This window comes from Leptopilina heterotoma, unplaced genomic scaffold, assembly GCF_015476425.1.
Source record: "Leptopilina heterotoma isolate Lh14 unplaced genomic scaffold, ASM1547642v1 Lhet_538, whole genome shotgun sequence".
NCBI classification, from domain to species: Eukaryota; Metazoa; Arthropoda; class Insecta; order Hymenoptera; family Figitidae; genus Leptopilina; species Leptopilina heterotoma.
The window spans coordinates 607,279-619,333 of NW_025111117.1; the positions used below are offsets into that span (position 1 = coordinate 607,279).

The window sequence follows — 12,055 nt, forward strand, 5'->3', positions numbered from 1 at the left end:
CACTATGTGTTTAAAATGCGCAAAGTTGAGGACGAGCTACTTCATTTGCAAAAACTGCAATTCTGTATAACTCATAATATAATTGATCATCTTATTAATATTTTTATTTAATTTTATTAATATTTTAGTGCAAAACTTTTTTTTATTTATATTTATTTTTTTATATTGTTTATTGTTATTATTTTGTTATTTCATTAAGTTACAAACTGTAAACAATAAAGAATCAATTTTCCGTAACTCCAAACATGTTATTTTATTTTTTAACGATTAATGCCCTTTGAATTTTAAACATGGCCAACCTTGACTGTAATGGCCAACCTGGACTACAAATTTTTTTTTTTAAATCTTTATAACTTTTTCATTTTTAAACCTGTCAATTTACTTTGTACAGAAAAAATGTTCCTATTAAACAGGACTTTCCAACCATATACTTCAATTGTCCAAATTCATTTTTAAAAAAAAGTTATAAACAAAAGTCAAAAAGGTGGCCGACCTAGACTATGTTCCCCTACCTAATAGAGATATGTAAACATATTGTTCATTACTTTTAAACTTTTCTTTAAAAAAAATGTTGAAATTAGAAGCTCTTTTTGACGCTCTAGAGTGGTTTAACCCCTTAAGAAACGCTTTGATTGACTTATTTTTGAACCTAATTCGATAATAAATTTCAAAATTATTGGTATTTTAAAAACCAAAAATTGTTAAACATGACATTTTATCAACTTTTTTGTTTAAAAATTTTTATTTAACAATTAAATTATTGTAACTATTTTGTAGGGTATTTAAAAATACATTGATTGACTCAAAATCCAATCACTTTTACCATATTTATAAAAAGTTATTCATATATTTCTATTATTTTTATCTCCATGAGGAAGTAAAGTGTTCATGAAATGAGCACCAAAATTATAAAAAAATATACAACTTCAGAAAAAATATTGAATTGACATTAAAGAATTTTTTAATATTATTGTTATTCGAATCTTCTGGAAAAAAAATATTAAATTTCAAGAAAAAAATTTGCAACTTGCAAAAATTGTTTATTTAATCATTTTGCATATGATCAAAGTTTTCTTCATATTAAAAGGTTAAACTTTTTCAAAACTGATTCGATTTAAGTCAATGATGGCTTATTTTCTTCAGAAAATGGTTCTCTATAACTTGACCGCTCAGATTTATAAACAAATACACCGTTTTGAAAAAATGCTTATTTGTTTAAAAAAATTTTTTTCAATTAAATCACTTTTTTTAAACAAATAAGCATATTTTAAAAACGGTGTATTTGTTTATAAATCTGAGCGGTCAAGTTATAGAAAATCATTTTTTGAAGAAAATAAGCCATCACTGATTTAAATCGAATCAGTTTTGAAAAAGTTTAACCTTTTAATATGAAGAGAACTTTGATCATATGCAAAATGACTGAATAAACAATTTTTGTAAGTTTTAAATTTTTGTCTTGAAAATTTATATTTTTTCTTCCAGAAGATACGAATAACAATAATATTAAAAAATTCTTTAATGTCAATTCAATATTTTTTCTGAAGGTCTGCATACCTGTAAACAACCTCCTTAAGTAGGGTAGGGTGAGGCATTACTATTCTTGTTTGGATTTTTGAGTCTACAAAATTTATTTTAAAAAACATAAAAAAATGAGTAGGACCGTTTAAAAAATTGACTTCTTAGCTACAATTTTTCCATGTATTATTTTGCTGTAACTCGATTCTGTTCCGAACTACAGCGATTTTACGAAAAAAAAAATTTTTGATGTCGAAAAAAACGAGGGATTTTTATTTATTCTTGCAGCTATTAATGATATAGTACTAAGAAAATATAGAAATTAATTTGTTAATTGGAGGATTTTTTCTGGTTTTTCTCTTCCAATTTCTTACCATTCTAACTTAGAAACAAGCACATAAAAAATACACTGTTTCGTAGTTTTCGCTGTCATCAGTAGGCTAATAGTTACGCCCCATCTGCCCATTGTTTGAAAAAACACTTGTATAATTGTTGAACAATAGAATATCAAAAATTCATTATGATATTCGTGTTCAGCACTAAATTTGACTTTAGAAATAATTTTTCCGACCGTTTATCACTAATTACAATGGCAGACTAAATGAGTGAAAACAAGTAAGCGAGTATATATCAAAATCACATTTGGGTACCTAACTCCTATGATAGATGGCGCCAGAAGCTTAAATGTGGCATACAATGTTCATTTCACATGACAAGTATACAGTGTAAAAAAAACTTTAATCGGATGAATAGTTTTCTCTCTAGGACTAAAGAATAGTTACGCCCCGCGAATAGTAATGCCCCACCTTACCCTATAATTAATTTTATATATTTATTTAATCTTACACGGGTTCAAACGATCCCTTTTGTACAGAAGTACTAACATTGTGTGCATGGCAAGTATAGCCATGTAAAAATAATACAAAAAAGGTATATATATAAATCGCTAGGTTTATATAATCTATTAGTTATTATATATAGTTAATAAAAGTTGGCGTAGACTAGACGTGAATCTCAGAAGTGATATGTTGAAAAAATCCATTGACTCAGATATAAGATTAGCTTCTTTACTTAATCTGTTGATCAATGAATTATTACTCAAAATTATTTTTTTGAGTACACTGAGAGAATAAAAGTACAAAATCCGTACTGTGACAAACACCGGCCGTGTAAAATGCGTGTCAGTGTCCGTTTCTTAATTTTATTTAGTTGGTGTCATTCATAGTTCAGATACTATGCTAAAGCAGCGCGGCGGCGGTACGAACTAATTAGTACATGATGCTGCGTTCAATTGGAGTACAGATGCTGAACTTTTCCATTTCAGAATCTGTGCTTTTCTTCTCTCAGTGTGGTTATCACAAACACGGGAACATTTATAACCAAAATCATCTGCCAAAACATAAATTGCAGAAAAACAAAAGACGACGCTTTCTGATCACGGAATAGCAAATTAGTATTATGTATGTATAATAGTATTTTTTATCCCACATAAATTGAAATTTCAAATGTTAATTTTGCCATTTATTTTTTATTTTTAGTCGATTCAATTCTTTTACAGATTTCGCATCTTAATCATCCTCGTCATGATTAATCTGCATCATCATCATTAACGGTTTTTTAGCAGGCTGATTGGATCTTTTTTGAAGATTCACCAACCTTTGCTTAGTTTTTCTTTTTTCTGCAACTTCCTGCAAAGAATTATTATTATTATTATCCCACTGTTCTGATATCAGAACATGCGTAACGCATTTTTACCACTACCTCAAAAATAGTGTATTAAGCAACAAGGATATAAAGGCAGCCATTTATTTACGGTGATTTTTGTGACACGAGAGAAGGTCGAAGGCGCCCCGAGAGTGGAACAAAAGTGGCGATTTCAGATAGCAGGCGACAGAGAGTAAAAATCATTAACTTGTTCGACTTGTATGAAAATGGCGGGCCGTTTTCTCCCATGGGCAAAACTAACGCATGGGATCAGCTGTTATTTTTGTACATGGGAGAAAACGGACGCCATTTTTATACGGTCGAACAAATGAATAACTTTACAACCTGTCGTAAGCTATCTAAAAGCGACATTTTTGTGCATGTGGGATAAAAAAATATTATTATTATTAATATAAGTTTCAATTAAGAGGACTTTCTTGTGTAGAACTTTAAAAAAACAAAATTTTTAAAATTCTTTTTATAAAAAATGTATTATAGTTATTGCAAAAATTCCTTTTGGATATTATTAAATATTTACAAGAGAATTAAATTTTTTTTAGGATTTTTAGTTCATTTTTGCAACTGTAGGTGGCGTCTTCAAAAAGGTGCCTATTATAAGAGTAAAACTATATTTACGGGCAACCTATTTTAAATAAATTAAAAATTCAAATGAGATTTTCTTTATACATAAGTGTTTTTTTCAAGACGTCAAACTCACTTTAAAGTTATATTAGTGTTACATTTTTCTTGATTGAAAATTTATTTTTACTTATTGCAAATTAAAACCAGCGTTTATTATAGTACATTGTACAACAAGAGAGGTAAGTCTGAGTTTAGGTGCCAAACACAATATTAAAGAACCGAGTCGTAACACAAGCCTGGCATTATTACATCAATGTTGCTAGTACAGTAAATTGTGAGGCATTAAAAAGCGTTGCAGATTAAATTAACACCAAAAAATATTAAAATAATCCATTCTGGTGTTATTTTTTTACTATGAATGAAATTTGACTTCAAATAAAAACCAAGCCATCGATTTGTCAAAGAAAATTAAAGCGAGTCTTAGTCAAAGTATTAGTCAAGTCTTAGTCTAATCTCGGGCCAAGTCTTAGTCTAATAAGTTTAATCTCGCTCCAAGTCTAAGTCTTTCTCTGAGTCTGGTTTGATTTTCTTTTCTTTAACAAATCGTTGACTTTGTTTTCATTTCAAGTAAAATTTCATTCATAGTAAAAAATAACACCAAAATGGATTATTTGAATCCTTTCTGGTGTTAATTTAATCTTAGAGGGATTAAACTGTTGCAGATTATTTTAATCCATTCTGGTGTTCCAAAAGGACATAATGTTTAGGCAACATGGCCTAAACATTGCTGAGCAATATTAAGGTTAAATGTTGTGCCATATCAGATTACACCGGCACACAAAAAAAACTTGGATCCTAGTCGAAAAAATAGAAAAAAAGAAAATAAATAAACACGGACTCTAATTTTACAAAAGTCAAAAACTTTTTGAGATTATAGTATCACAGAAATGCGATTAAATTTTAGTAAAACATTTACAGTAAACCATTTCTGGATTATGAAAAATTCAGATTTAAAATTAGCGACTAGAGGAAACACCTAAGTACCAAGAACCAAGAAAATCTAAGAACAATTTCATCGTAAGTCGTATTGGATACACCATTTTGAAATTTTAAAATCCAACATCAGATTCGTATTCGGCGACCTCGAAAATCCCCACGGAGTAGAAGTTTCAATCGATTTCATTCATTTAATTAATTTTTTCCCCATATTGGATCAGCCATATTGAATTTTTATAAACTAACATCATATTGGTAATCAGCGACCCCGAAAACCCCCGAGTAACGAGTGTCAAGTAAATCTGAACAATTTTTTTTAAATGCACCATTTTAGATCTGCCATTTTTATTTTTTTCTATATATTCAATTCTTATGTTATTAAAGTCACTGAATCTCAAAAAAAGATTCAGAAGAAGCAAAAATTCAGCTTCATTTATAGAAATTAAGTAAATTCCCATAAAAATCAGTTTCTCAAACATCACTCCCCCACCAAGCCTGTAAAAAGAGAACACGAACTAACTTTTAGGTTGGACAATGCTTTTCTCTTTAGATAGGGGCGACTAGGTGCAGTTGTTACAATTTTGATAAAAACAGTTACTGTGCTTAGAGTTTAATTCCAATTTGTTTGGTCAAACGATTTAATCAAAGGTACATTATCTAGTTTTAAAAGGCAATAATATTTAGCTCTATATCTATTATTTAATTAACTAGAATCATTCGAGTGACAGCGTGTAAATTGTAACAACTGCACAAAGTGAATGTCGGTTGTTACAATACCAAAAATCATCTATAAAATTTCTAAATTGAAGACAAATAATTTTTTAAAACCATTTTTATTAATTAAACAGCCACACACAAAAAATAAAGTGTCTTGATCTGGGGTCGAGACATATATTCCGATGTATTTCAATGCGCTGAATCCAAATCCGCCCTCAAAATTTGGCCAATGGGTCCTGGTTTCGCCCTAACCTCAAAAAATACCCTAAAATCGTTAAAATGGTCACTTTTGATTTATCAAAATTGAATCTACCCGCATGTTGATAATTTTCTAAGATCTCTTAATTTAAATAAACTATTCTATAAGCTTTTCAATTCAAAATTTATATAAAACATTAAATCTATCGAACGTAACCTCAAAAACACATCTAAGATTCCAAACAAACAAATTATACCATACACAGCACAATAAAAATTATGTAAGCTCATGAAAGTTACAACTTAGGTGTTTTTATGATTGCTGATTACGAATCCGGTGTTAGTTTATCAAAATTCAAAATGGCGGATCCAATATGGCGAACAATATAATTAAAGTTTGTTTGGATTGGCTTGAAAATCGTTACTCGTGGGTTTTCGGGGTCGCTGATGACGAATCACGGTGTGCCTAAAGCAACTTTAATTGACAGTGTTTTGTATATCAGATTTTTTGTGGTATATTTGAAAAGTTTATGAAATTTCCGACAAATTTCATTTGTCATATTATTTTCTAACTTGAAATATTAAAGGAGAAAAACGGTTTTGAAAAGTCACTGTTTTCAAAAACATTAAATTTCAAAAATTAATAACTTCCGTAATTTTCATCAAATCACAAAATAAAAAAATACGTATTTATTTTTTTTCGATACAGAATCCAAAAAAAATTATTCCAACGAAATCAAATTTTTTAATAAAAATATTGTGGAGAATGCCCTATATAATTTTTAAACATATTGCAGTAAGTTCGTACATAAAAACTAAACATTTTTCTCTTTGTGGAACACCATCTCTATAACTAACTGTTTCTGAGATATTCCATTTGTAACAACCGCACCTAGTCTCCCCTACACCTTAAGGATGAAAACCTACCACATGGCAGTCCTGGCAATCCAAATTTTTTTTTGTGTGCCGGTGTTATTTTTATGAATTTATTATTATTATTATTATTAATATTTACATAATCTTCGTCGCTTTCATGTTCCTCCTGTGTTTCCACGACCGCAGGAAAATGGGTCCTCTTACGGGTCAGCCTACTTCTGGCACTAGAGGCAGCTGTGAAAGTAAAAAAATTTAAATTAATCATGCGCTTATATTAAAAAAATTAATTTATTTATAAAAAAAATTTGTTTAAATTAAAAATTCATATTATTTTATATTACACCGTTCGACACGATTTTGCACCCATGAAGGAATTAAGGATTTTCGGAAACTAGAGTCAAAAAAGATACCCGTGTTTGACCGTTTTTCGAGATCAAGAAACAGGGTCATGTATTGGAATTTTTTAAAAGAAATATCTCCCAATATATAAAAATTAAGTATAGTAGACAGGGTTATTTTTAGAATTTTTTTGAAAAAATTTGATTTCTTTCCTTTTTAGATTACAAATATGACATCCTATCACCCAGTGTGCACGTACTGGAAGAATTTTGGGACCGTTCTAGAACTATTCTTTTTTTCCATTAACTGTTCTAGAACAGTTCAAGAACGTGCACACTGGGCAGGTTTGCTATATTTTCCGGTCATCTACACGAAAAAATGAGTATTTGTACCGACTTGTAGCTCACTAAGTCATGATATGTAGAAGTTAAGTATGCGGACAGGGTCATTTTTTCGAAAAAATTCAATTTCATTTTTTTATGGTTCGTAAATTTGACCTGCAATCAGGTTCACTATATTTTTCCTGTAGGGGAGACCGAGAAGTAATGGTTCACTTTTTGTTGCTTAACTTCGTTCATTTTTGTATTAATTAAAATTTTATCATATGGAAATCTTAGCCCAACATCTCAGCTTTTAATTCAGAAAAGTACTTCTTAATATCAATTATACTTTTTTTTCTAGAAAAATCTTTTTGGAGAAATTCAAGGTTTCTCAAAATATATTGCTATAATTTTGACAATTTTTGTTTCTATACCTACTGTAAATTGATAATAAACAATATTGAAAATGGAACATATTTAATTAGAAGTTTAAAAATTTTCGTGAAATAATCAAATTTTAAAAAGTTGGAGCGAAATACAAACTACATTTATTTAAAAAATCTAATCTCCAGCCTTTTTTAATAAAGGGTTATCATTTGTACTTATTTATATAAATTAAACGAACTTAAACTTGACAGGATTATTTTATTAACAATTTAAAAATAATAGGTTTTTCTTAGTAGAATAAACGAGCCAATATGTCCTGGTCAAAGTGAGCCCTTCGTCCTGGTCTCCCCTAATCAACAATGAAAAAAATATTGTTTCCTCTTATTTTAAGGGGAATATTCTTAAGTGGAGAATAACACAGGCCGAAAAAATTTTGGCGAATCTCAAAACCAAGAACCGGACAATACATTTTTGGACTCCTGTACAATCAAGAGAAAATTTTTTTTCTAAAAGTTATTTGCGGCATCTGAAATTAATATTCTTCTCCTTTAAAAAGTCTTTTGAAACTTGAAAAAATCTTTATTTTTCACTGAGATATCGTCATTTGAAGTTTTTGAATCTGGTCAGTATGCGAATATTGACAGATTACCCACATTCTAAAACTTCAAATGACGATATCTCAGTGACAAATAAAGATTTTTTCAAGTTTCAAAGGGCTATTTAAAGGAAAAGAATAGTACTTGGTTCTGAGATTCGCCAAAATTTTGTCGGCCTGTGTAATTCTTTAAAAATAAGAGGATTATTTCTGAGCCATATACAAAAGGAAAACATGCTTTGAAATAAGGTAAAAGCACCAGTACTTGGACACTTTTAAAATAGTTTTGCTACTTTTTTAAAATTAATTATCGAGTGCAAAGTCTGTATTCATATAATAGATTTTTATTTGTTAAAATAAAACTACCTAAAATTAATTGAGACAAATAATTTTTATTTTTATCTAACATTTATTTATTTGAATTAAATAATAAATTAATAGTTTCAAATAAATCATTTATTATCGTTTCAATAAGAGATTTATTTGATCCAGATATTTTTCTATTTGTTTCTATTAAATAATTTATTAGCATTAAATAATGCATTATTTGCATTAAATAATTTAATTTACTTGAAACCATAAAATGAATTAATTGCGTCGAATAATTTTCATTAATATCAAATATCCAATTAATTGAATGAAATAAATAAATTAATTGTTTCAAATAACTCATTATTTTGGTTTCAATAATTTTTTTAATTGATCCAAATATTTTTATTTGTTTCCAAATATTTTAAACTAGGGTCATTTGGGGTAAATGTAAACGGAATATCTATGTTTCACCAAAAACATTAGTTTTTTTTGTTAAAAGGTGAAACGGACGGATTTTTTTTGCATGAACTTGTTGCTAGTGTTCCCTAGAAAAATTTTATGAGGTACAAAGAAATATTGATGCACCTGAATCGCCTAAAACTGACTGTTTACATTTACCCCGAGATTTTGAAATTTTCCTAAAATTCGGGGTAAATGTAAACACCACTGTAGTTAAGCGAGGTTTGAGTTATTTCAAGTATACTACTGTTTTAAGGGATGGAAAAACTGAAAAAAAATTCTTCGTAGATGTATAGTAAATCAACTAGTTGACTGATAATGTATCATATAAAATAAACAATCAACTATTACAAAATTAGTAATGTAAAAACTTGAATAACTTGAACAAATTTTAATAGATTTTTATTCAACTTGGTAAAAAGAAGTTTTTAAGGTTGCTGAATAAAAATCTAAAATTGAATTTTTAAATTTCAAAATGGTGGATCCAATATGGCGGATGAACCTAAAAATAATATTTTTTAAAATTGATCAAATTTGCTTGAATCTGGCTACTCGGGGGTTTTTGAGGTCGCTGAATACGAATTTGAAGTCTTTTTAATTTTTAAAATGGCGGATGAACCTAAAAATATTTTTAAAAATTGATCAAATTTTCAAAAAAAAAAAATTTTTTTTATCAAATTTTTTTTTTCAAAGAGGACCTAATTTCCTTTTCTATGTAATATTTACATTGACAAATTAATGAAATTGTGAAATAGAAGCAAATTTATTCAATTATTTTCTTTTAAAATGTAGTTCAAGTTCTGTTTACATTTACCCCGAGTTTTCGAATTCTCGGGGTAAATGTAAACACTTAATTATTTATTAAGTAAATTGACAAAAATCAAAGTCAATTTTTGCTAGGGCATTAATAAGGAAGAATTACATATTTTTGTTTGATTTTTAAATTTATTTTTATGCAAATGCGAGACAAAATACTGAAACAGTAAAATTTTGATTTTCAATCATTTTTGCATTAAAAAATAACTTACACTATGGCATTGCCAATTGTCAAAATAAAATATTTTCAATACTCAGAACATCTTGTAGGTGAGCTGAGGTAAAAATATTGACGTCGTACTTATTTTTAAATTTCTAAATTTAGCTGAAACATCTACTGTTAACATTTACCCCTTGTTTACATTTTCCCCAAATGACCCTAAATAACTTGAATTAATTGAATTAAATAATTTTTTTTAGTTTATACAAATAAACATATGTTCACCCCACGTGAAACGATTCTACGGAAAGCGCTCTACGGAAATTCTGTACGGAATTCCGTAAAAATTTCCGTACGGAAATTTTGCAAATATTCCACATTGTATATTTTTGTAGAGTTTTTGATCAATTATAAAAAACTGTTACCAACTCTAATTGGATTTGGTAACAGTTTAACATTTTTTTATCAGAAGGATTGTTTTTCGTGTGAAATTGATAAGAAAAAATAAAAAAATGTAATAAGGAAATATTAAAAAGTATAAAAACTGTTACCAACTTCAATTGGAGTTGGTACCAGTTGAACAGTTTTCTATCATCTAAGGATTTTTTTTCGTTAAAAACTGATAGAAAAAATTGAAAATTAAAAAAAATAATAATACCTATAATATAATGACCAAACATAACTAAATAAGACAAAAAAAATATACTTACTTTTTTCGATAAAAGTAATCTGGGCGTCGCACCACTTACGCTTGTCTTTAAGACACTTCACCTTATAAATTTTGCTTTTATCGAAATCACTCCCCTGCACATCAACATCTTCCAAAGGAAAAATGATAGGCCTTTTCGTGTGCGTTTGGCTCTCATTAATGAACTTTACGCAAGCGAACATTTTATTAATATATTTATAACCAAACTTTTAACTTCTACGATGATTTTCATTTGTTTTTCATAGTTCATTTAAAAAACATGGCGTACAATAACTTTTTCCCCCCGGGTAAAAATAATTTGTACGAATTTAATAATAACTAATGACATTAATTAACAAAAATAAATTTAAATTATTTGTTAATAAATGATTATTTTTGACACTGAAAAATTTAGTGCAAAATGTAATAAAAAGAAACAGAAAAAAAAATTTCAACCGACCCGGGAGTCGAACGCAGACTTCAAATTTACAAGTCAGTTATGGTCGACATTGAGCCATCTCAAGTGATGTTAACCTTTGCAGTGATGAAATATTTATGTGAAATTCATTTTGACAGGCCAAAAAAATTGATCCTGAAATTCATCAACGGATTAAGTTCAGGATCAATTTTTTTTCAATTTATTAATACACTGAAATTGAAAGGAAATTAAAATTTTTTTTCACTCATTAAATGATTTTAATCAAAAGTAATTGTTTCTAATGAAGAAAGAAGAAATAAATTTGCAATGATAAAAAGCGCCGCGAGATGGCAGCTGCTGATGGACCATTAGAAAAATATTTGTTCATGAGTATGATATTGTAATTAATTTTCCAACATAATTAATTAATTAAAATTAATTAATAATAGATAATTTGAAGAATTAATAAATAATTAAATTAATTGACAATAATTATTAAATATTCAAATATTTAATGAATTTTTTTGATCAAATAATTAATTGTTTAATTATTTATTTTAATTAAATAATTAATGAATTGTCTAATTCTTATTCCAATTAATTAATTTTTTTGTTCAATTAATTAATGGTTTAATTATTTATTCTAATTAATTAAATTAATAATTATTAAAGATGGAATATTCAAAAAAATATTTAATCAAAGAAAAAATAGGGGAGAGTGAAGCAAACCGGCCAGGTGTCAATATCTCCGACATGGCGAAATTGTCAAAAGTGCTATTTAGAAATTTGAAACAACCATGTGTAGTATACCTTATTTTTTCAATTTGACAATTTTTACTTTTGTTTGTGCAACGCTGGAAGCAAATGTATTTTTTTTAGTTTTTTTCTACACTTTTACGAATTTTTTCTTAAGGAAATTCTGAGGAAATCGTGTAATATTTCCAAATATTAGGTCTTGGGTTTTGAAGGTACA

The 12,055-nt window shown here is 28.0% G+C and overlaps 1 protein-coding gene across 1 annotated transcript; it reads right to left on the minus strand.

Annotated features, from left to right (window-relative positions):
• Nucleotides 1-3,058: 3,058 nt before the first annotated feature.
• LOC122508336 lies at nucleotides 3,059-10,867 on the minus strand. Its single transcript, XM_043621616.1, has 3 exons — nucleotides 10,726-10,867; nucleotides 6,728-6,822; nucleotides 3,059-3,203 (listed from the first exon to the last, which is right to left on the minus strand). Exons 1-3 carry the CDS (start codon nucleotides 10,865-10,867, stop codon nucleotides 3,084-3,086), a joined length of 357 nt encoding a protein of 118 aa, XP_043477551.1. The 3' UTR covers nucleotides 3,059-3,083.
• Between the last annotated feature and the right edge of the window lie 1,188 nt (nucleotides 10,868-12,055).

Coding starts and splice junctions, on each gene's coding strand:
- LOC122508336 (XM_043621616.1), bottom strand. CDS start 10,867: ATGTTCGCTTGCGTAAAGTTCATTAATGAGAGCCAAACGCACACGAAA. Junction 6,823..10,725: donor GAAGTGTCTTAAAGACAAGC/GTAAGTGGTGCG, acceptor TTACTTTCACAG/CTGCCTCTAGTGCCAGAAGT. Junction 3,204..6,727: donor ATGAAAGCGACGAAGATTAT/GTAAATATTAAT, acceptor AATTCTTTGCAG/GAAGTTGCAGAAAAAAGAAA.